This window comes from Canis lupus, chromosome 26 (assembly GCF_003254725.2).
Source record: "Canis lupus dingo isolate Sandy chromosome 26, ASM325472v2, whole genome shotgun sequence".
Taxonomy (NCBI): domain Eukaryota; kingdom Metazoa; phylum Chordata; class Mammalia; order Carnivora; family Canidae; genus Canis; species Canis lupus.
Window position 1 is genome coordinate 18,190,053 of NC_064268.1, and position 21,503 is coordinate 18,211,555.

General features: G+C 46.6%; 2 protein-coding genes and 1 long non-coding RNA gene across 13 annotated transcripts in view; 2 read left to right on the forward strand and 1 right to left on the reverse strand.

Annotated features, from left to right (window-relative positions):
- Positions 1–74: 74 nt before the first annotated feature.
- On the forward strand, positions 75–6,761 carry ALKBH2 (alkB homolog 2, alpha-ketoglutarate dependent dioxygenase). 7 transcript variants are annotated; one of them, XM_025474302.3, is made up of 4 exons: positions 75–859; positions 2,571–3,008; positions 3,988–4,186; positions 5,428–6,761. In XM_025474302.3, exons 2-4 carry the CDS (start codon positions 2,735–2,737, stop codon positions 5,732–5,734), a joined length of 780 nt encoding a protein of 259 aa, XP_025330087.1. In that variant the 5' UTR covers positions 75–859; positions 2,571–2,734; the 3' UTR covers positions 5,735–6,761. The 7 variants fall into 7 exon arrangements, with proteins under 7 accessions (XP_025330087.1, XP_035562264.1, XP_035562263.1 ...); XM_035706371.2 differs by lacking the exon at positions 75–859 and adding an exon at positions 1,840–1,929; XM_035706370.2 differs by lacking the exon at positions 75–859 and adding an exon at positions 1,950–1,971.
- Positions 6,762–6,784: 23 nt separating this feature from the next.
- USP30 (ubiquitin specific peptidase 30) overlaps positions 6,785–21,503 on the reverse strand; it is a 63,139-nt gene continuing 48,420 nt past the window's right edge. For 4 of the 5 annotated variants that reach the window (XM_025474293.3, XM_025474294.3, XM_025474289.3 and 1 more), the window contains 9 exons: positions 20,428–20,526; positions 19,792–19,837; positions 18,311–18,405; positions 12,386–12,445; positions 11,804–11,890; positions 11,104–11,184; positions 10,775–10,994; positions 8,862–8,982; positions 6,785–8,343 (listed from right to left, as the gene is read on the reverse strand). In XM_025474293.3, the coding sequence (XP_025330078.1) occupies positions 8,079–8,343; positions 8,862–8,982; positions 10,775–10,994; positions 11,104–11,184; positions 11,804–11,890; positions 12,386–12,445; positions 18,311–18,405; positions 19,792–19,837; positions 20,428–20,526 (1,074 nt within the window). In that variant the 3' untranslated portion in view covers positions 6,785–8,078. The remainder of the gene's footprint in view (positions 8,344–8,861; positions 8,983–10,774; positions 10,995–11,103; positions 11,185–11,803; positions 11,891–12,385; positions 12,446–18,310; positions 18,406–19,791; positions 19,838–20,427; positions 20,527–21,503) is intronic. The other variant, XM_025474290.3, reaches the window with a different exon arrangement.
- Positions 11,184–11,676, forward strand: LOC125753779 (uncharacterized). The gene is made up of 2 exons (XR_007406289.1): positions 11,184–11,506; positions 11,607–11,676. It is a non-coding gene; the product is annotated as an uncharacterized LOC125753779 (long non-coding RNA).

Sequence of the window (21,503 nt, forward strand, 5' to 3'; positions counted from 1 at the left end):
CCGGGGGCGGGGGTTGTAGCGGGAGCGCGGTTGGCGTGAAGACGGTCGTTTGTTTTGCTCTTAGGTGTAGGTCCAGGTCCAGCTTTCACAGTGAACTAGGGCCAGGTGGGGTCCTGCGTGCTGCCTAACCTCGAAGGTTTGGGGGAGACTTTAACCCAGGTCCCGAGGATTAAACCCTAAAACTCTGCATCCTCTACGAGGCACCGCCGTGTACTCCCCAGCCATTCTCGGCCCGAGCTCCCTCCCTACACCCAGACCCTCCTCGGGGTCCTCTGGGTCCTAGCTGCAAAACAAATCCCAAATTCAACAGCAGCTCTTCAAGCCCTGGCCACAATCCCTGGCTGCCCTCCCCTTTCTTATGACAGTGATCTTTTCGAGATGTAAATTAATCGTGGTCATCCCCGGGTTAGCCAGATTTGTTTTAGAATAAACCTCAGCGGCTTAGGCTGCTGGCAGAGCTGTTTCCCTCCAACCCAGCCCCTATTACCGGGAGGTGACTCAGTCTGGCTCTCAGCACTGGACATAGCCAGCTTGTCCCTTGTGCGGCCTGTACACTCTTGCACACGGTGTCTCCCCACCTGGTAAGCCTTGGGTCTCACCTCCTTGGAAAGGCCTTCTCTTGACCCCACACGTCCTAGCAGGTGATCCTATGGCTTCTGTGCTGTCTAAAATTAATGTGTATTTTCCTTGTTCATTTGCCTCCACCTCCAAAATTTAATCCTGATGAGGGCAGGGACTTCATCCTTATTACAGCACCTAGGGAGAGAAGCCGGTGTGTCCGGGGAGAACCTCGTAACTCAGCATCATTCGCCCTCAACAGCTTGGTGAAGTACATCTCAGTTTGGGTGCAAAGTGAAAGGTAACACTGACCATGTGCCCCTGCAATCCCACTCCTAGGTATCCAAGTGCAACTAAAATCTGCTCTCACACCAAAGTTTATACAGGAATGGATATAGTGACTTCATTTGTGATTGCCCTAAGCAGGAAACGACTCAAAGGTCCTGGGGTGAGTGGGTACAGGGACATCCATACAACAGAATGCTACAGAGCAATAAAAGAAACAAGTGATACAGATAAGAGTAAGTCTTAAAAGCATTAAGCTTAACCAAAGGCCAGACACCAAAGGCTGTTGTATCTATTGTATGATTTCATTCATGAAATTCTGAAAAAGAATCATAGGGACAGGAAACTGCTTAGTGGCTCCCAGGGGCTAGTTAGCATCACTGGTCGAGGGGGGAGAGTCTAAGACGCTTGAGGGGATTTTGTGGAGTGACAGACCGTTCTGGATCTTGATTGTGGTCACACAACTCTGTACTTTTGTCAAAATCTGTAGAACTTGTGTACTAAGGAGATTCAAAACAAAGGCCCCGAGTCCCACGGAGCTTTCATGGCACTGGGGGAGACAGAGTCAACAAAAATGGAGAGCAATAACAGAACGTGACATTTATTCGGAGCACAGAAGCCTTCCCCACCCGTCCTGTCCTCTCCTAGAGCTCTCATGGCAGAGGTTTTCTAGCTCCCATTGTGCAGGTGAAGCTTTCCAGCCCCCGAGAGGGTAAGCGACCTGCAAGAACCACACAGCCAGGGTGGTGGAGACGAATACGAAAGCCACCGGAGGGGTGGCGGGGGGCGGTGCTCCCACCTGGTGTCCCACCTGGTGTCCCACCTTCCCGTCGGGACATCCAGCGACTCCTCAGGGAAAGGAGACGCTCAACAAGAGCTCCCAGACCACAGAGGGAACAAAAAGTAGCGGGGCGGAAAACCGGGCAGTGCCTGCAGCGCGCCCAGGAAGTCGACAGGTGGCGCCGGGAAGCCGCTCGCCGCTCGCCGCGCTGCGACGCCGAGGTGCCTACATCTCCCAGCAGTCCTCCGCGCTACGTCGCCGAGGTGCCTACATCTCCCAGCAGTCCTCCGCGCCGCGTCGCCGAGGTGCCTACATCTCCCAGCAGGCCTCCGCGCTGCGTCGCCGAGGTGCCTACATCTCCCAGCAGGCCTCCGCGCTGCGTCGCCGAGGTGCCTACATCTCCCAGCGGGCCTCGAGGTCCGCCCGGAAGCGGCGCTCCAGGGTTGTCTCTTTCCCGCCGGCCCCGCCTCCCGTGTTTGCAAGGCTCGGGGCGCCGCGCCTGGTGTCTGTAGCCTCGGGGGGAGCGAGCCCACGCCCTCCACCCCAACCCCGCCCCTCGCAGGTTGTCACGATTAATTTCTGCCTCCGGGGGTTCGGCGTGCGGGTGACCACGTGTAACTGTTACTGCGTTTAGACAATCCCAGCCGTTAGAGGATCACTGAATACTTAGTGCCTGCGGGGATCCTGGCCTGGCAGGGCCGTCAGTAGTGGGGGAAGGAGACCGGGAACTGGCCTCTCTGGGTGACTTCGGGCAACCCCCCCTTCCTTTCTCCAGGCGTCCCAGGGTGGGCTTCCTTGGAAAGATTAGGTGCTTGGGGCTGGAATGCAGGCATTTGGGGTTTTGCAAGCCAACGAGCTGATTGCTACGCATACATAGCCAGGTGTGGGGGACCCAGGACATCCTGAGGGGCCCTTCCAACTTCAACATCCTCCACTTTCTCTCTAGGACATGGTGTTGAAAGTGGAAACTTGAAAAACACGGAGGAGTGCTGTGGGACCACTTGGCCACCACGCCAATCTTTGCATCTGGGACAGCCGGGCGATCTCTCGCTCGCTCTCTCTCTCTCTGCCCTGCTGCCAGCTCCCAGGTCTTTGCTTTGTGGAGACAGGATGGACAGATTCCTGGTGCCGGGGGCTTTAGGGAGCCTTGTGGGGAAGAGGGAAGGAGAGGCGAACCCAGAAGATCCAGCAGGGCGGAGAGCAGAGGAGAGCAGCAGGAAGAGGCCCAGGGCAGAAACCCTCGGCAACGCAGGCCCCCTGGCCAGCCCCACCTGGCGGCACATCCGGGCTGAGGGCCTGAGCTGTGATTACACAGTCCTGTTTGGCAAAGCTGAAGCAGACAAGATTTTCCAGGAGCTGGAGCAGGGAGTGGAGTATTTTACAGGTAAGCAGAGGACTATGGGGTGTATGTTTAAGACTTATTTGATAAAACTAGTGGTCTCTTTGGAGAAATCTGAACTCAGGAGTTATCAATGACTGGCAGCTTAACTTCATTAACTGACTCCACACATACGCTCTGGGCATCTCGGGACCAAGCACCGTACTGGGCGCTTGGGATACAAACTGGACCAAAAGTTTGCCTGCCCACCAGGGGCTGCAGACTTGAGAGTGAGTTGCCACCTAGCTACTGATGAGGATCGGCTGGGAAGGCTAAAAACCAAAAAGGATGCTGGGTTCTACCCAAGACCAGCTGTAGCTAGGGGTGCATCCTGGGCATCAGTGTTTTTAGAAGGCTTCCAGGTGACTCCAAGGTACAGCTGGTCTAGTGGGAGAGACAGCAAATAAGCAGGTAATTCCCCTGCAGGGGGTAGTCTCAGCATCACCTGGAGGACTTGCTGCTTCTGAGCCGTGGGATCACTGGACCCCTCCCCGAGTCTAGTGGTTGTTTCCGGGTGATGCTGATGCTGTTGGTCTGGAAGCACACCCTGAGAAGCCCTGCAAGGTGGCAGAGCACTTGGAGGCAGAGAAAAGCCTACAGGAGACCCCAGCCTACAGCCTTGGCTGTGTTAGCATCATCTTTTTTGGGGGCCCCACACCCTTAGTCCCCACGGTTGGCAGGATCACTAGTATGGAGCCTGGCTTAAGCTCCCTTGCATTTCAGCCTATTAGTATGCTTCTACTGGAGTGAAGGCAATTAAGTCATGGCGTTTAAAAGATTGGACAAGACTGTTTCCCTAAGTATAGGACAAGAATCACTGTTCTTAGGTGAACTTTTTGGGCAAGCCACAGGGATTTTTGTCCTTGGTCAGTAAATTGAATGTTACTCTTGTTTCAGTTCCCTTTCAATCCTGAATTCTCAGGGAGCAAGTATGTGTGGTACCCACCTGCCTGCTCTTCTGAGCTGCCGTGTTTTACCTGCACAGGTGCACTGGCCAGGGTCCAGGTATTTGGGAAGTGGCACAGTGTGCCCAGGAAGCAAGCGACCTATGGCAACGCTGGGCTAACCTACACGTTCTCGGGCCTCACTCTGTCTCCAAAGCCCTGGATCCCAGTTCTAGAGCATGTCCGGGATCGTGTTTCTGTGGTGACAGGAGAGACCTTCAACTTTGTGCTTGTCAACAGGTAACTATACCTGTTTTTTCACTTTTCTTTTTTAGGCTCCTGGACTGAATTGTGTAAGTCTTCTGCTTCTTCTGAAGACAGTTTAGGATTCCACTGATTTTTTAAAATTTATGTTCAATTAGCCAACATCTAGTAAGTACATCCTTAGTTTCAGTGGTAGAGTTCAGTAATTCATCAGTTGTGTGGAACACCCAGTGCTCATCAATCACATGCCCTCCTTAATGCTCATCACCCGGTTACCCCATCCCCCCACCTTCTACCCTCCAGCAACCCTCAGTTTGTATAGTTAAGATCTACCATATTTTATTCATTTGTACAACAGATTATCCCCTAGTGCGGCCGGGATGTGGCAGTGGGACAGCACCAGTGGTCAGTCTTTATGGAGCCCACTCAGCAGTGGGAAGTGAGAGGTGATGAATGGTTGAACAAGATCCTTTCAGATGCTGATAAGTATCTTAAAATTAAACAGGCTGCTTTTGCTAAGAATGACTAGGAGGAAGGAGTCTGGGTTTAGGGAAGGGATTCTCACCAGCAACACTCTGATGTTTGGGGCCAGATAATTCTGTTGTTGGGGCTGCCCTGGGCATTGTCGGATGTGAGCAGCATCCCTGGCTTCCACACACTGGATGCCAGGAATATCTCCTCCTCAGTCACAGCCACCAAAATGTATCCAAACGCTGCCGCATGCCCCTTGGGGGACAGAATCACCCTGCTTCCAAAACCTGAGTTTAGAGGAAGGTAGTTAGCGGAGGGCTCACTGAGGAGCTGATGATGGAGCTGGAGACTACACAGAGAGAGGGAACAGCCATACAAATCATCTGGAGGAAGAGCAGAGGGGGCTTGGAGTGTACATGGAGCGAAATCGCACGAATGCTGCTGGAGCAGTAAATGGGGGAGGGTGCGAGGGGTTAGAAGCTCAGAGATAGGCAGGGGCAAGTAGTAAGGTTTTATTCTAGGTGTGGAAGCTTTACATTCATGAACCGGGAGAACCAGAAGATGTGTTTTTGGCTGCTCTTGGTGAGTTACGTTTTAAAGCAGACGATCAAACAGAACAAGATAAAGTAGAAATGCTGTAGGCTTGGCTCATCTGTGGATCTAGATAAGGCCCTCCCGCCTGCCCTTGCAGATCCATGGCAGGGGCTTCCCATGGCACCTTTCTCGCTATAGGAAAATGCAGATGCTGCCCTGCTTGCGTGTTCCAGAGGACTGTTTTGTAAACTGTGCTTGTTTTCTCGCTGCAGGTATAAAGATGGCTGTGACCACATTGGTGAGCACAGAGATGATGAACGAGAACTGGCTCCCGGGAGCCCCATAGCCTCTGTCTCCTTTGGGGCCTGTAGAGACTTCTTCTTCCGGCACAAGGATTCTCGGGGGAAAAAGCCCTCTCGGAAGGTGGAGGTGGTCAGGCTTCAGCTGGCCCACGGAAGTTTGCTTCTGATGAACCATCCGACCAACACTCACTGGTATCACAGTCTCCCTGTACGAAAGAAGATTCTAGCTCCACGGATCAATCTGACATTTCGCAAAATTCTGCCCACTAAAAAGTAGGAACTTTGTCAGTGGTTCATACTTCTATTTTCTCCTTCCTTTTCTACTCCAAGTGGGAGCTGGCATCTCCTTTCTCAGCAGGGAACATAGGAAAGGCTTAATCCAAGGATGGGGCTTATTACATAACAATGCAGAATTCAGAAAGAAGATGGCAGTTATCAAATTGGTCAATTATGAAAGAATACCAGTTGATGTTTTTTCCTAACAAAAAGATTCTTTTATTACTATAATACACAGCAGATACAAAAGGTACCTTTTGCAAATACATAAATCAGCAGTTATTACAGCATAAACTACTAGTTTAACTTAGGTTTGTGCCAAGAGAAGCCACTTTGTAAATAACTTAAAGCTAGAAATAAGATGCTACTTAATGTCTAATAATTTACAAAATGAGGAAGTCAGCTTTAAGTCTAGTTAAGAGACCTTGCATGGGTGTCATTCACATTTACAGCCTTGGCTCAGATCCTGGCCTCTGACCAACAAATTGCTTACAGCTAAATGTTTTGTGCCCGGCATCTCTCTTTAACGGCAGATTTCAAAGAGTAAGCGGGGGCAGAAGAGCAGTTACTAGAAGCTACCGCTTCGCAGTGCAGTGTAAGGTCACGTCATTGGGCATTTGATTCCTCCAGACTCAGGTAAAACAGGTGTACTTGTTTCAACCACAGAGCCAGGGAAGGGGCGTCAGCAGGGAGGGCTCAGGTGCTTCAAGCTGCCCCTCTCTCCCTGACGTCCGTGGCCTGGAGAACCTTCACAGGATGTTCAATCGGTAGTGAGTTTTGAGTCCTCAGGGGTGCATACTGGGCCCAGTGGGGCAGTGATCACCTGGGCCCCTTCTGCTGTGAGCAGACACCCAGGCCTGGTCTAGAAGTGTTTGTTAGCTGGCCCCCGCCAGGGGAAGCACAGTTCTCTGCCTCACCTCGGGTGACCTCTTAGAAAACTCTGATTCTAAACCTTAACTCTGAAGAGTCCATTTGAATTTGGTATCTTTTTTTTTTTTTAAATAAAAAAACCTAGCTAAAACATATAATACTACTGTGTCCTCAAACTTCCTGTGGCCTGGGCTGCATTCATGACACTTATCCAAAGAGGGAAGAGGATGCTCAATATAGTCTTTTTTTTTTTTTTTTAAACCAGGCTGCTGGGAATATGGACCTGTAACAAAATGACAATATTAGATGATCAGCTGTAAGGATACATTTTTTAAAAATTGAAAACTTTTTTGTAGAAAGGGCTGAGGTTTTGATGATTGCTGAGCATCAACCTTCACTTTACAAATGAGGAAGCCCAACTGTAGCCCTACATTTGGTGACCTTCCTTCTGAAACCAGCTCCCGAATCAAGGCAAGGACTGTCCTCTCATGCAGCCCCCAGCTACGCCTGTAAGCCTCAGGAGCACTGCATAGGCAACAGAGTTAGGAGTAACTGTCCTCGGGGGTGGGGTGGGGGCTTTATGTAAAAACGGACTTTGTCCAGAGCAGAGGAAGTGCAGGTGCTGGCACAGATGGCTGTTCTGTGCCTGCTATTCACACAGTTTTATACCAGACCGTCATCACATCTCTAGTCCAGTGTGCCGAGAATAAGAGCGACCGAGAAGCAGTGCACTTACAACTGATAGAGCAGTGGAAGAATTAACCCCCTTCCCAGGGGCAGAGGGCAGGGGGCGGTGGTGGCAGATTTGGCAGGTGCGCTGTGACTACATAGAAAGAATCCAAAGATTAGAAAAGACCCACAAAAAGAGAAGGCGAGTGTTCTTCAGGCGTCTTTGAGCTGTCCTGTCACCATGGAGAAACTTGGAAGGAGTAGAGCTTTTCAAAAGTTGTTTCGGGCACTCTTGGACAATATGTATTTTCCAGGATGGACGTGCTACAAAAGCAATCAAAAGTGAAAGGCACTTTTTCTTCTAAGTTGTTGCCTTTAATAATTTCACCAATTTTTATGGGCCTGCTTATTAAAAATAAAAGATCTATGCTGAAACCGATCAGAGGTCTTAGACAAAATTATCTCTCCTCTGAGAACACCTAACATAGCTGAATATAAAAAAGGTGGCTTCCAGAATCGGATTTCTTTTAATTACCTGTATTAGGTGAGTAAAAAGACGTTCTAGACAGAATGAATGCTGTCCGAGCACAACAAAGACACCCTCCAGTGCATACTAGCAGAGCTGTTCAGGGAGCCTGGTTTGGCTTGAACTGGGACCATTGGCTCCTGCACGGAGCCTGCTCTTAGAACTCACCAGAAGGCTGAGGACTCTAGCGGGGCTGCTTGCATACCCACACAGTCTGATTTTGCCTTGTTCCCGGCCAGTTTGGACAGTGCCATCGGCTCTAGCTCTGGGGCCAGGGCAGTCACTCTTCAGACCTATACTCCCGGCCCTGGTGCTGCATCTTGGAAAGAACACGCTCATAGAAGAGCAGGTAAGCACTGGAGGACAGGACCTCCTGCAGGCTCGCCTTGCGGACGGTGTCATCGGAGATCCACAGCCACTGGTTGCTGGTTGAAAGAGGGTTCTTGGCCGAAGGTGGGGACCGTCGGTAAGTCACAAAGTGTCCCGAGTGCATGTCTCCATGGTGGACTACAACGGCCATCAGCCGGAAGAGGTACATGGAGGAGCTGGATGGTAGAAACAAATGCAAGTAGTTTACAAATACAAAAAAAGAAGGGTTATGGGCAGAAACAAAGAATCCTAGATGTTCAGTGATCAGGGACTGATACAATGGTACATCCATATGAGTGACTACTACACAACCATTACAACGCAGACTGGTATTTATTGGCATGGTTAGATGCCGTTCCTTGCGTATATATAAGTCCATCGTGTGGCATGTGTGTACACACAGCTTTACAGGGTGGAAGGCCTTAAAGATTTAACTGCTGATGTGTACGTGGGATCCTAAGGAATTTGAAATTTCCTCCTTCATACTTTATACATGCATTCCCACATGTAATATACATAACAAGTGATTTCCATGTTGAACAAAAATAAACAGGTATGTGTAACAGTGAAGTTGCACCTCAAGATGAAAGAACAAATGTCTACACTGTCATCTGTTTTTGCAAGGCTGATTATGGAAACCAAGAAAACCAGCAGCTACGAGACCTGAAGAATGTGCTTCTCCGGAGTGGCTCACCTGTAGTCAGGAACCACGGGGAGCGGGAAGGGCATCGGGGCTGGCAGGGGGGGCAACAAAGTTGGGGAGCAGGCGCCATTCATAAAAATTTGTGTTTTGGGGCCCCCGGGCTGACTCAGAACTGCAAGAGAAAAAGGCCCAAGGCAATTACAAGTAGCAGCAGCTGTAGGAGAACACATCGTGGCTTCAATTACGTTGAGTTTAACTCCCCAACAATGCTACAAAGAAAAAAACAAGTGGTTCATTTAGTGTTAGGATGATTCCTACCTTTTTTTGTCCTTTATATTTGAGAGAGAGCAAGCAAGCACGAGCAGGGGGAGAAGGAGAAGCAGGCTCCCCGCTGAGCAGAGCTCAATCCCAGGACCCCCAGGGATCATGACCTGGGCCGAAGGCAGCCGCTTCAGCAACTGAGCCACCCAGGGGCCCCTTTTTATTCTTGACTTGACTTTTTAAGTGACAAGTAGGAAAAGTGTATCTAGCTCCTGGTCTGTTGTTCACTTTGACAGCTTTGTGAATCTTGAAGACTCCTGTCCCTATTTGCTAAAGATGTGCCAGAGTTATGCTGTAGCTAATTTACTGGCATTTCAACCGAAAGCAAGGTTCTCAACCTTGACACTACTGGCACGTGGGCTGGTTAATTCTTGGCTGTGGGACCTCTCTTGGGCATTGCAGGATGTTCCACAGCGTCCCTGGCCTCTACGCACCAGATGCCAGTAATAGCCCGGTTATAACAACCAAAAACACCACCAGCCACTGCTGGATGTTTCCCAGGGAACAAAGCTCCCTGGTGAGAACCACCAATCTAAAATGTTCTTTATTCTTTCATCTCCAGCTACTAAAGAATACCAACATGTAACAGCATAGATAAATGTTGATGTGTGTAGATAAAATAATGGAGATATTGACCTCTCTTGTCCTTTCAAATATCATATGTGGGGGCCTGTAAGTACCAAGTAGGCCACTGTTGGCTGTACGGTAGCCATAGACGGCATGCTGTGGCAATGAGCAGACCTGCAGTCCCACGCGGAAGAGGAAGGATCCAGGGTGAGGTCCTGGATTTAAAACAGCAGCCAAAGACTAAGCCCTCTTCCCACTGTGGGTCCTCTGATGTTCACCTGTTGATCCGCTGGAAAAAGGCAAAATACAGTCTCCCTGTGTATGGTGTCCTGTCAGGCCACACAACTATGGATGTGAGGAAGAATAAAAGCAGCCAGGGATCCTGGTCAGGAGCATCGAGGTGCAGGGAAGACAGGCCTCCAGCTTGACTAGGAGCAGGAGCAGGTGGGGAGTTTGGGCTTGGAGCCCTCAATGTGTTAGATAAGACAGCTTTCAAAAACTGCCCAGTGCTGCCTTCTAGTGCCCATTCTCCCACTTCTGTTTGCCCTGTGAGCAGTCACTTCACCTTCTGGGGCCTGGATTTTCCCCTCCAAAAGACTGAGGGTCATGAGAGCTTCCTACTCCACGGGGGCTCGACTCAGCAATTAGTCTCAGGTGAGGAAAGCAGTGGGACTAGATCAATAAGGAAGTCAGTAGCGAAGAAGTGATCGTTAGCCAGGCCTTTCCTCCCCACATGTGTATGAACGACATGACCCTACTGGGCAGGGGCAGGGACAAGAAATTCACTGGAATGCTGGGAGCCCATTATCATTCAGTCAAAATATCAAAAAGCAATCTTAAGCTTTTCTTCCCATATTTTTTCAACTCTGATACCGTTTTTAAAACTCCTTGTTACTATATAAGCTTAACCTCTTTCAAGAACTTTTCTCTCTCATACCCCCAATCCTGCTGTTCTCAAGAATCTAAGCAACCACTGGACTAGCTCCCCTTGTAGCACAAAGGGCCCAGAAAGTGGTGACACCAAATCCCTTTCCCCTGTGCTACAAGTTGTGTGCAGTAGCTCCTCAGGCACACACCTGATTTGGGGGTGGCCGGCCCATCCTGCAGGTCCAAGGTGGGCCCTGTGGTCTCGCTGGGTTTGGGGCTGTGCTGACCAGGTTTGTGCCCAAGGAGGTGATACTTGTAGATGTCCATCATCAGAAACTCATTGAACTGCACGTGCTCATGCCGCTTCAGGGGCGTGCCGTGGCTGGACCAGCTCAGCCGCTGGAGGTGGATGCACAGACACTGAGGGAGCTGTGGGGTAGGGGTGAGGGGAGAGAAACCGGAAGTGGTCGAGTGTTGGGGGCAACCTCCCACCCCACCCCGCAGAGCAAAGCTGACAAGGTATGTGAGATGGGCTCACCTTCCCTAGTTTCAGCTGTTTAACAAAGGTGGTCCTCTGGTGTTCCACCTTTTCCCCATTCAACGTCCCTTTGGCTTCAATCTGAAATAAAAGAAAACCTCTTTGCAGAATTTCTTGAAATGAAACATCTATGGAGAGCCACAGGCCAGGTTTGTGTTACACCTGTATTCAGTTGGCACCTGACTTTGACCCGCTAAAGGAGCTCAGCTACCCAGTTAATCTTGAGTTATTCTCACTGTTTTAGTCCTTAAGTAACAGTGACAGTGGGTGCAAGAGAAATGACAGTGTGATGCTGAACTCTGAAACAGGTGCATCATCTATTTTCTTTTGTGTCTTCATAAGTTCTCCATGTGGTTCCTCTTCTTCAGAGGATGGCACGTGAATGCTCAGGAGAGTCAGGCAGGTGAGTGTCGGTAGGGCAGGGTGCAAGAAGAGGAGTGGTGGGGGGGTGGAGGTCCCATCTCAAAGCATAGCACTCACATTTTCCCTGTAAACATTCTAAGGATGAAGTAAAACTCATCTGGGAAAGAGCTCTGGTCCACGGACTACTGATTTCCTAGCCAGGTTACGTAGCTGTGGCTGAAAAGACCACCTGGGTATAGCCAGAAGAGCACAGGCCAATGGTAAGTGGTGGTGTGAGAGGTGCTATATCAGGACACACAGGCTGGCTGCAGGGTGACACTGAGGGTTAGAGGCATACCTGCGTACAGTTGTCACATACGACATCTCGCACGGATTCTGATGAGATAAAGTGGTGAAGGCAGTGGTCCAGGGTCAGCGGATGCCCCTTTAGCACCAGAAAACAAAATTCACGATTGTAATTCAAAGGCAAGCTACACTGAAACTACTAATGGATGGCAATGTGATCCCACAGCCTTATTTTTGCTTATATAGGCAAATAGTCACAGATGCAACTGGATGTTCCCTGAGCAAATATGGAGCTCAAAGCATCCTAGACTTGTTATTATGAGTAGATACAAGACTGCGAGGACATAACACTAACATAACACTTATGGAGTTCCACAGTTTTAGGTATCTTTGAATTTGAGATTAATATGGAGGATGGGGGAGCCAAAATTCCTGCAGCCAGAGAAAAAAACATCTACTTTCTTCTCCCTCCAAATCAGGCCATGGCACCACACAAAATCACCAAGACAGTTCAGCTAACCATGTGTCTGAGTAATGCATAGTACCTCAGCTACAAAAAGTATCTCAAAGCCTGCTGGATTTCAATGTGTCCAAAACAGACCCCAAATAAACCATCGCTTGGCTTGGTACATACCCATGTGGCAGCTGGAATACTCAGTGAAAGGCTGTCGAAGGTATCAAATCGAACAGGACTCTGAAACAAACATTGCAGAAAATCCAGAAAGGATGGAGGTTCAAGTCAGAGCTTTAGAGATGGGAACCATACATGCCTACGAAACAGTTTAATATTTAGATGCCCAACACTGACATAATGAAACACAGTTTACTTACCTACAAGCAAATCCTAGGACAAACAACACTGTCAACGTAAGAGATACAGTAATACCAAAGGGCAGCTTATAAGATAACTGTAAACGCATATACCTGACCCAGAAATGTAAGGATTTTATCATTATGAAATAACCATGGACAAAACTCTAGGGATGTTCATCAAGGCATTATTTATAACATCAAAATGTGAATAACTGAAATTTCTAGGGAATGATTAAATAAATCATGTCATGTCCACAGGATAGAACATTCTATTAAAAATAGCATAGCGGGGACATCTGGGTGGCTCAGCAGTTGAGCGTTTGCCTTCGGCTCAGGATGTGATCCCAGAGTTCCAGGATCGAGTCCCGCATAGGGTTCCCTGCATGAAGCCTGCTTCTCCTCCCTCTGCCTATCTCTCTGCCTCTCTCTCTATAGCAAGGGGCACCTGAGTGGCTCAGTCAGCTAAGTGACTGCCTCTGGCTCAGGTCATGATCCTGGGGTCCTGGGATCAAACCCCACGTTGGGCTCCCTACTCATTGGAGAGTCTGCTTCTCCCTCTGTCTGTTTCTCCCTCTGTCTCTGCCTGCATCTCATCCCCCTGCTTGGGCTCCCTGTCAAATTTAAAAAAACTTTTTAAAAAATTATTTAAAAAAAATAACAGCATAGTAATGTGTGAGTATACAGAAACATGTTCCTGTTGGGTTATTAACTGTAAAAAAACCCAGATGATAAAATAGAGTAAGAGTTGCTGCCTTTTGTGATGGCAGAGGAGCTTGGCTAGACTAGCTCTCCTTGAGATAATGCATATAAATTCTGGACCAAAACAAAACACAACTGTCTGGATGATTGAAGAGCTACTGCCAACTCTTGGGAAAACAGGAACTCTACAGTGAGATTTGCATTGTGTGACTTTCTGCCTGAGGAGGGTACTCCCTGGTCTACACAGTTCAGTGCTGGGTAGCAAAAAGCCTCGGTCTTAAAGGATGGAGGTATCAGAAGACAAAGTTCACGGCTGGTAGAGAAGCTGGGGGAAATCCCAGAAAGAGGGCAGCCACAGACAGGATGACCCCCCAAATCGGTGTTTGAACCCTGCCCGATTCCAAGGCATATACAGAGAAACTTCAGAAGCCTGGCAAAAAGCAGAAGCTAGAAGCTGAAAAAACTACACTGAGTTTGCTCCCTGACGTGGGGAGGACAGTTTGGCTTTGAATTCAGCAAAGTTAACTGCACTCAAGAACAGAATTCATTATTTTTCAGAGAAACAGAACAGAATCCAAAGTCCCTACTATAATGTTAAATATGCAATAAAAAAATAACTAGACATACAATATAAAGAGGAACACATGACCCTTGGTGAAGGATTCTATGGATGACTTGGATACTGAAATTAGCACAGGGACCTTAAAAAGAATTATGATCAATTTGCTCAAGGATAAACAGGAAGACAGTTATTTAGTCCTGGAGGCAAATAGAGTCTCAGCAGATGAATGGAAATGGTGAAGAACCATATGAATATTATACAACTAAATACAACAATAACTAAAATGAAAAGTTCACTGGACAAGCAAACAAAGTGAAGATGAAAGGAGTCCATGAACTCGAAGACAGGTCCACGGAAATTATCCAATTTGAAGGACACAGAGGAGAGGTTGAAGAAAAATGAACCAAGCCTCAGCAAGTTGTGGAACGATATCAAACAGACCAACAAGTAGACAATGGGGCATAACAATTTTGGAAAAATAATGGCCAAAAGAAATGTGCAAATTTGGTGAAAACATAAAGGTACATATTTATGAAATTAAGCAAATTCCAAGCAAATAAAATGCAAGTGATACCTGGGCAAAGAGTGGACAAACTGTCAAAATTCAACAATAGAGAGAAAAATTTCATAGGCAGACAGAGAAAGAAAAATGACACTTTACAAACAGGAGGATGATATGAATGATATGGGCTATGCACTAGAAAAGGTGAAGACCAGGGGTGCCTGCGTGGCTCAATTGGTTAAGCATCTGCCTTTGGCATGGGTCATGATCCCAGGATCCTGGAATTGAGCTCCAAATTGGGTTCCTTGCTCAGTGGTTAAGTCTGCTTTTCCCTCTCCCTCTCCTGCTGCCCCTATTGGAGTGCTCTCTTTCTTTCTCTTTCTGTCAAATAAATAAATGCAATCTAAAAACAAAACAAAAAAAGAAAGAAAAGAAAAACAAAAGAAAAAGTGGAGGCCAGAAGCCAACAGAACAATGCCTTTAAAGTGACGAACTGGAAGTAAAACAAGCCAGGCATACGGGCACCTCCTCCACAGTTTGGGGGTGAGGAGTGGCTGGGAGACAAGATGACCCTGAGATGTGGGCCCCCGGCTCTGCTGCTCTGTAACTTCCTCAGGGGGCTCTGACTAGTGGAAAGAGAGGTGGAAGCTCAAGAGCAGACAAGGTCTTTGAGGATTTGGCTCTGCCCAAAGGGATGATGTCACCCTCACATGCACCTGCTTCCGGGGCCTATCTTCCTGCTTTGATGCCACATATCACATGTCAAGTATTCTTTGCCTATGGTCAAGTGCAATCTGTAGACTGCTTCAAATGCCACAGGTGACCATGGTGAGGATCAGAAGGAGGTGCACAATCAGCAGCAGGTGCATGGGTGGGGGGACAGTGGGGAGCAAGGAGGGAGAACAGCGTTATCTAGAACAATTGCTGGAAATTCACCGGCCACTGCTTGAGAGCCTGAGGTGGTGAAGTTGTGAGGTTCCTTTCACCCCTGCCAGGTTGCTCAAGAACAATGCGGCTTTCAGAGCTAGTGGGCAAGGCATGGGGAGCCACTGCAGTAAAGACTCCTGGAAGGTCTGATTTCCGGCACTACTCTCTACCTTATTGTCCCCTTCCTCCCTCCATTGATAAACAGCAAGTCAGCTGTGGGAGGCATCTGGATGTATGGTTTCTGTGTACTGTAAGATGATGCAAAGCAATTGCTACCAGACTCTGCCTGGCTCATCTTCCCTTCCACAAACTGAGATGACCTTCCACGGTCAGCCACTTCCTAACAAGACACCATGACTGGAAACATAGGTGCCAAATTACTTCAGTCAAAAAAACCCAAATAAATAAAATCAAACCAAACCCGAACAACAGCAACACTGTCAACCCTCAAATCTGCACCAAACAAAACTTCTTAGGGGAAAAAAAGGCAAAACAGAAGCATTTTTCATATAAATGAATACTAAATTAATTTGTTGCCAAGAGAGCTGTAAGAAATGTTACAGGAATCTTTTTAGGCTAAAGGGAAAAAACATCAAATGGACTTGGGACTAAAGAGGGGCCAGAGAACAATGAAAATGGCAAATAGAAAACATTTTTTAAATTTTTCTTTTAGGGATGCCTAGGTGGCTCAGCAGTTAAGTGTCTGCCTTCAGCCCAGGGCGTGATCCTGGAGACTGGGGATCGAGTCCCGCATCGGGCTTCCTGCATGGAGCCTGCTTCTCCCTCTGCCTGTGTCTCTGCCTCTCTCTGTCTCTCATGAATAAATAAAATCTTTAAAAAAAAAACCTTTTCTTTTAAATTCATATAACTGTTTAAAGCAAAAATTGGGGCAGCCCCGGTGGCGCAGGGGTTTAGTGCGGCCTGCAGCCCGGGGTGTGATCCTGGAGACAATGGATCGAGTCCCACATCAGGCTCTCTGCATGGAGCCTGCTTCTCCCTCTGCCTGTGTCTCTGCCTCTCATTCTCTCTCTGTGTCTCTATGAATAAGTAAATAAAATCTTTAAAAAAATAAAAAATAAAAAAATAAAGCAAAAATTATGACAGTATTGTAGGATTATAATACATGGGTATAACATAGATGACAAAAAATGGAGTAATAGAACTCTTCTAAGTTTGGAGTATATTAATTCTAAATATACCATGATGTGTGAAAAGTGCATGATGTAATCACACACACACACACACACACACACACACACATAAATGTAAAAAAGTAGAGCTAAAAAGCCAATGGAGGAATTACAATGGAATACTAAAAAATATTCAATTAACCCAAAGGAAGGCAGGAAAGGAAGCACAGAGGAACAAAAAAATTATGAGACAAATAGAAAACAGTGAACTAGCAGACCTAAATCTAACCACATAAATACAAACCAATTAAAAGGCAAATTGTCAAACTGAACCCAATTATATGCTATCTACAAAAGCCACACTTTAAATACAAAGTTAGGTCAAAAATAAGAAAACAGAAAGAGATATCCTATAGAAATACTAGTTAGGGGTGCCTGGGGGGCTCAGTCGGTTAAGCAACTGACTCTTGGTTTCAACTCAGGTCATGATATCAGAGTCCTGAGATCAAGCCCCAAATCAGGCTCCACGTTCAGCAGAGAGTCTGTTTGAGAGATTCTCTCTCCCTCTACCCTTCCCCCTGTTCACACACACACACACACACACACACACTCTCTCTCTCTCTCTCAAATAAATAAATAAATAAAATAGGGCGGATGGAAGGAAGGAAGGAAGGAAGGAAGGAAGGAAGGGAGGGAGGGAGGGAGGAAGGAAGACTAGTTAGGTGGAAACTAACCAGACAAAATAGACTCCAGGATAAGAAGTCTTCCCAGAGATATTTAAGGAAGAAACAAGACTGATCTTAACCAAAGTCCTCCAGGAAATAAAGGAAGAAGGAACACTTCTCCCAGCTCATGGTACAAGGGCAGTATAATCCTCATAACAAAACCTGACATTACAAGAAAACTGTAAGACCAATATTCCTCCTAAACACAGACACTAACCTCTTTTAGACTGTATCAGCAAATCAAATCCAGTAATATATGTAAAAAATTATAATCACAATCAAGTAGAGTTTATTCCAGAATCATAAGGTTAGTTTAACATTAGAAAAATCAATCTGGGATGCCTGGGTGGCTCAGCGGTTAAGCTCCTGCCTTTGGCCCAGGGCGTGATCCTGGACCTAGGATCGAGTCCCATATCAGGCTCCCTGCAGGGAGCCTGCTTCTCCCTCTGCCTATGTCTCTGCCTCTCTCTGTCTCTCATGAATAAATAAATAAAATCTTTAAAAAACAAAAGAAAAAGAAAAATCAATCACTATCACTCAACATAAAAGGAATAAAAGAAAAGCATGACACTGAGTGAAGGAAGTTAGTCGCAAAGGACCTCATGATTCAGGGCATAGGAAATGTCCAGAATAGGCAAATCTATAATGACAGGAAGCAGGTTAGTGGTTGCCTGAGGCTAGAAGAGCAGGGGAAATGGAGAGTAACTGCTAACGGGGGAGGAGGGGGGAAGGGTTTGCAGGGTGGGAGTGGGGACAGGGTCAGCAGGGAATGAAAATACTCTAAAACTGATCAAGGTGATAGTTACACAATTCTCTATTTTTGTATTTATGTTGGAATTTTTCAAATAAAAATTATTTTAAAATGTTGAAAGCAAAACAAAAACTAAAGTAAAAACAAACAAACAAACAAAAAAAAACCCAACCAAACAACAGAATCTATAGTGCTTACCACAAACATATAGACCCAAACTAGACTCATTTCCTGCCAATCCACAGTTGGTCTGCTGCTCTCTGAGAAGATGCCACCTGAGGGTCAAATGACATGTGGGCCCTGCCTAAAGGGCGGTAGTCAGTCCACAAGTGCACAGAACCCAGGTGACTACAAATGCCATCTACCAATGTCAGTCTACATTCTCCAGATGCTTCATAAGTCTCAAAAGAAAACCTTGCCAAAAATATCAAGTACTGGTATTGTATTTACCTGGTGTTCACAGTGTTTGCAGACCATGTTACTCGTCAGCCTTCCATGGAAAGGATGCTGGGATTTCCAGTGATTAGACGTGGGATGAGGTGACCCTGAAACACAGGACGTGTTTTGCTCTGCTATCTCTATCCCTTTGGCACCAACCTCAACTCACTGTCTTATTCAGTGTTTCGTAGCAACTCCCTCTTCAGAAACAAATGTTCCTGAAAAGTAAACTGAAATAGCTTTCCTCATTGCTTTCCGTCAAAAAGACAACCCATTTCCTTCACAGGAGAATTTATACAAGTCCTTAAATATGGTTTCTGTATAGTGGCTAGGCCACACTAAAGGAAGGAGTTTCTACTGTATGTTACCTTGAATTTAAATAAAATCTTGAGGGGCACCTGGGTGGCTCAGTGTTGAGCATCTGCCTTTGGCTCAGGTCGTTATCCTGGGGTCCCAGGATTAAGTCCTGCAACAGGCTCCCCACAGGGAGGCTGCTTCTCCCTCTGCCTATGTCTCTGCCTCTCTCTGTGCCTCCTCTCATGAATAAATAAATAAAATATTTTAATAAATAAATAAAATCTTGAAAGGAAAAAAAGTTAAATAAAAAAAGAATTTGTTTCGTTGAATAATGTGTTTTCACCAACACTCACTTAACATGTTTGAGATGTCCAAGGAAGGATACCACAAGTGAACATTCCAGAAAGTGAGATAAACTTCTAAAAATCATCAGAATAAGCAAAATCTGAAAAACTGGGATTTCTTTTTTTTTCTTTCTTTTTTTTTGGATAGGATGGGAGTTGGAGGAATCAACAGTGTGGGAAGCTAGTCAGAAACACATGCCCTAGAGTCATGTGGCCCTGGGCTCCATCCTGGCTTTGCTTTTTATTAGTTTTATAACCCAGGAAGTCACTTCTCTGTGAGGTTTGGTTCACTGGAAATGGGGACAATTATTAACCCATTATCTCCACGATTAACTCCACACCATTGCTCTGAGGCTTAAAAGAGATGCTACAGTGCCTGGCAAAAGTTTGGGGCTCAACAGATAATCATTGTTATTACTACTGATGCACAAAGGAATTCACGCGTCTTTTCCTTAAGTTTAGGTCTTAAGAAAACAACAAACTCCTTCTAAGGAGGACCGTGATCATTTGCTGAGGATATGACCATTTCGGCTTAAGAAGTTCCTCACAAGATCAATTCAAGAAGGTAGAAAGAAAACTCTTGTCTGAAGTAGAAATAAGTCCATCACTTTTTCCGAGGCATTAAAACTGAGCAAGGCCTCAGTGTGAGGCAACAATTCAGGATGGCCCAAGGGAACCAACGCAAAACTGTTTCTAAAACCCAAGTCCCTTTGCAAGTACATGCAGTTCAAGCTGGATAGGATGTCACCAGAAAAAAACGGTGTTTTGTTTTGTTTTTAAAAAAACAAGCAAATCATTGTCATATCTCAAATGTACCTATCTTATGTGTTACAGTTCAAGGGGGATGATTACCTCTTGTGCGGCAGGTTATTTGTTTAGGAGTTATTTCTGGCTGCTGCTGTAGGAGAAAGAAAGAAAAAAACACACTGAGAACCCAGCTATGATCCCTTTTACCTGCCTCACCCTGCTCCTAAAGCTTTCAAGTTTCTCTGTGGATTTCATCACTTACACCTAACTTTTAACGAGAGATCCTAAAAGTAGCCCTAATGATCCTCTCTGGTTGGTTACTGTACCTCATCCTTCATCAAATGATATCAAAACACATTTCCTCTCTCTGGAATATGTCCCTCCCTTCATTAGGTAACTTGAATCAACTCCCTAATATTTATAATGTTCCAGGAAAATGAGGCTTCATTTAGCATTCCTATGGTTCCTGGTCCCCTCTGTTAAATACGGGGAAAATACCTTTTCTTCTCAAAGCCAACACAAATTGCAGCAATTAGTCATTTTAAAGAGCCTAGACACCCCTAACCAGTCACCAATGGCAAAGTCTGCAGCTTGAGACAATCCCCCAGCTCCATGCCCAGTCTTGATTTTTACTGAGACTTACTTTTGAGTTCAGGGTTATACAAAGATTATATTTATACCTCCTCTACCTAGGAAATATGCACAAACCTCACACATGGATTGAAAATACTAATGGCTTACCTCCAGGGAATGCACATCAAACAAATGTGTGACCCGGGGCTGCCGATCCCGCTCATCTTCCAGGGAGGACGTAATGACATGGAATAACTCGTGTGCATCCTGTCAAAGGGCAAAGAAGGTTCAGACAGGGCGGACACAGCATCAGGAGTGCCCCTCTGTGGGCCGCCAGGCAGATTTCCTGCACCTTTCCACCTCCTCAAGGTCCAGCCCATTTATTTTTTATTTTTTTGGTCCAGCCCATTTAATGGAAATTTATATCCTAGATATTTTCACAACAAAGGACCTTAACTAAGGGGCCCAAGAGGAGAGAGAAGGAGAGCAAGCTGTAGGGGGCCTTCACACCACCTGTCTCTGAGCCTGGTTCAGTTCTGGCTGCCCCTCCACTGGACTACTCCTTTTTTACTGCTAAAATACACACATGATGTTCAGGTGGCCATTTTCACCATTTTTAAGCGTACGAGTTCTGCAGGGCTAAGTACATTCACACTATTGTGTGATCATCAGCACAACCCATCCTGTGAACTTTTCTACCTTTCCCATCTGCAACTCTGTCCCCCTCAAACACTGACTCCCCACTGCCTACCCCAGCCCCTGGGGGCCACCTTTCTACTCTGTCTCAGGCAACCTGGCTACTCTTGGGATCATACTGTGTTTGTCCTTATGTGACTGGCTTATTGCACTAAGCTCAATGTCTGCGAGGCTGATCCATGTGATAGCACATGTCAGAATTTCCTTCCTTTTTTAAAGTTGAGTAACATTCCATTGTGTGTGTATACATAAGTATGTCCATGTATACATACTCTATTGCATGTGTATACACACACACACATACACACACATACACACACCGCATTTTGCTTATCTATTCATGTGTTAATGGACCCTGGGCTGCTTCTACCTTTTGGCTGCTGTGAATAATACAGCTATGCAGGGACACCTGGGTAGCTGCCTTTAGCTCAGGTCGTGATCCTGGGGTCCTGGGATCGAGTCCCACGTTGGGCTCCTTGCAAGGAGCCTGCTTCTCCCTCTGCCTGTGTCTCTGCCTCTCTGCGTCTCTCGTAAATAAAAAAAAATAA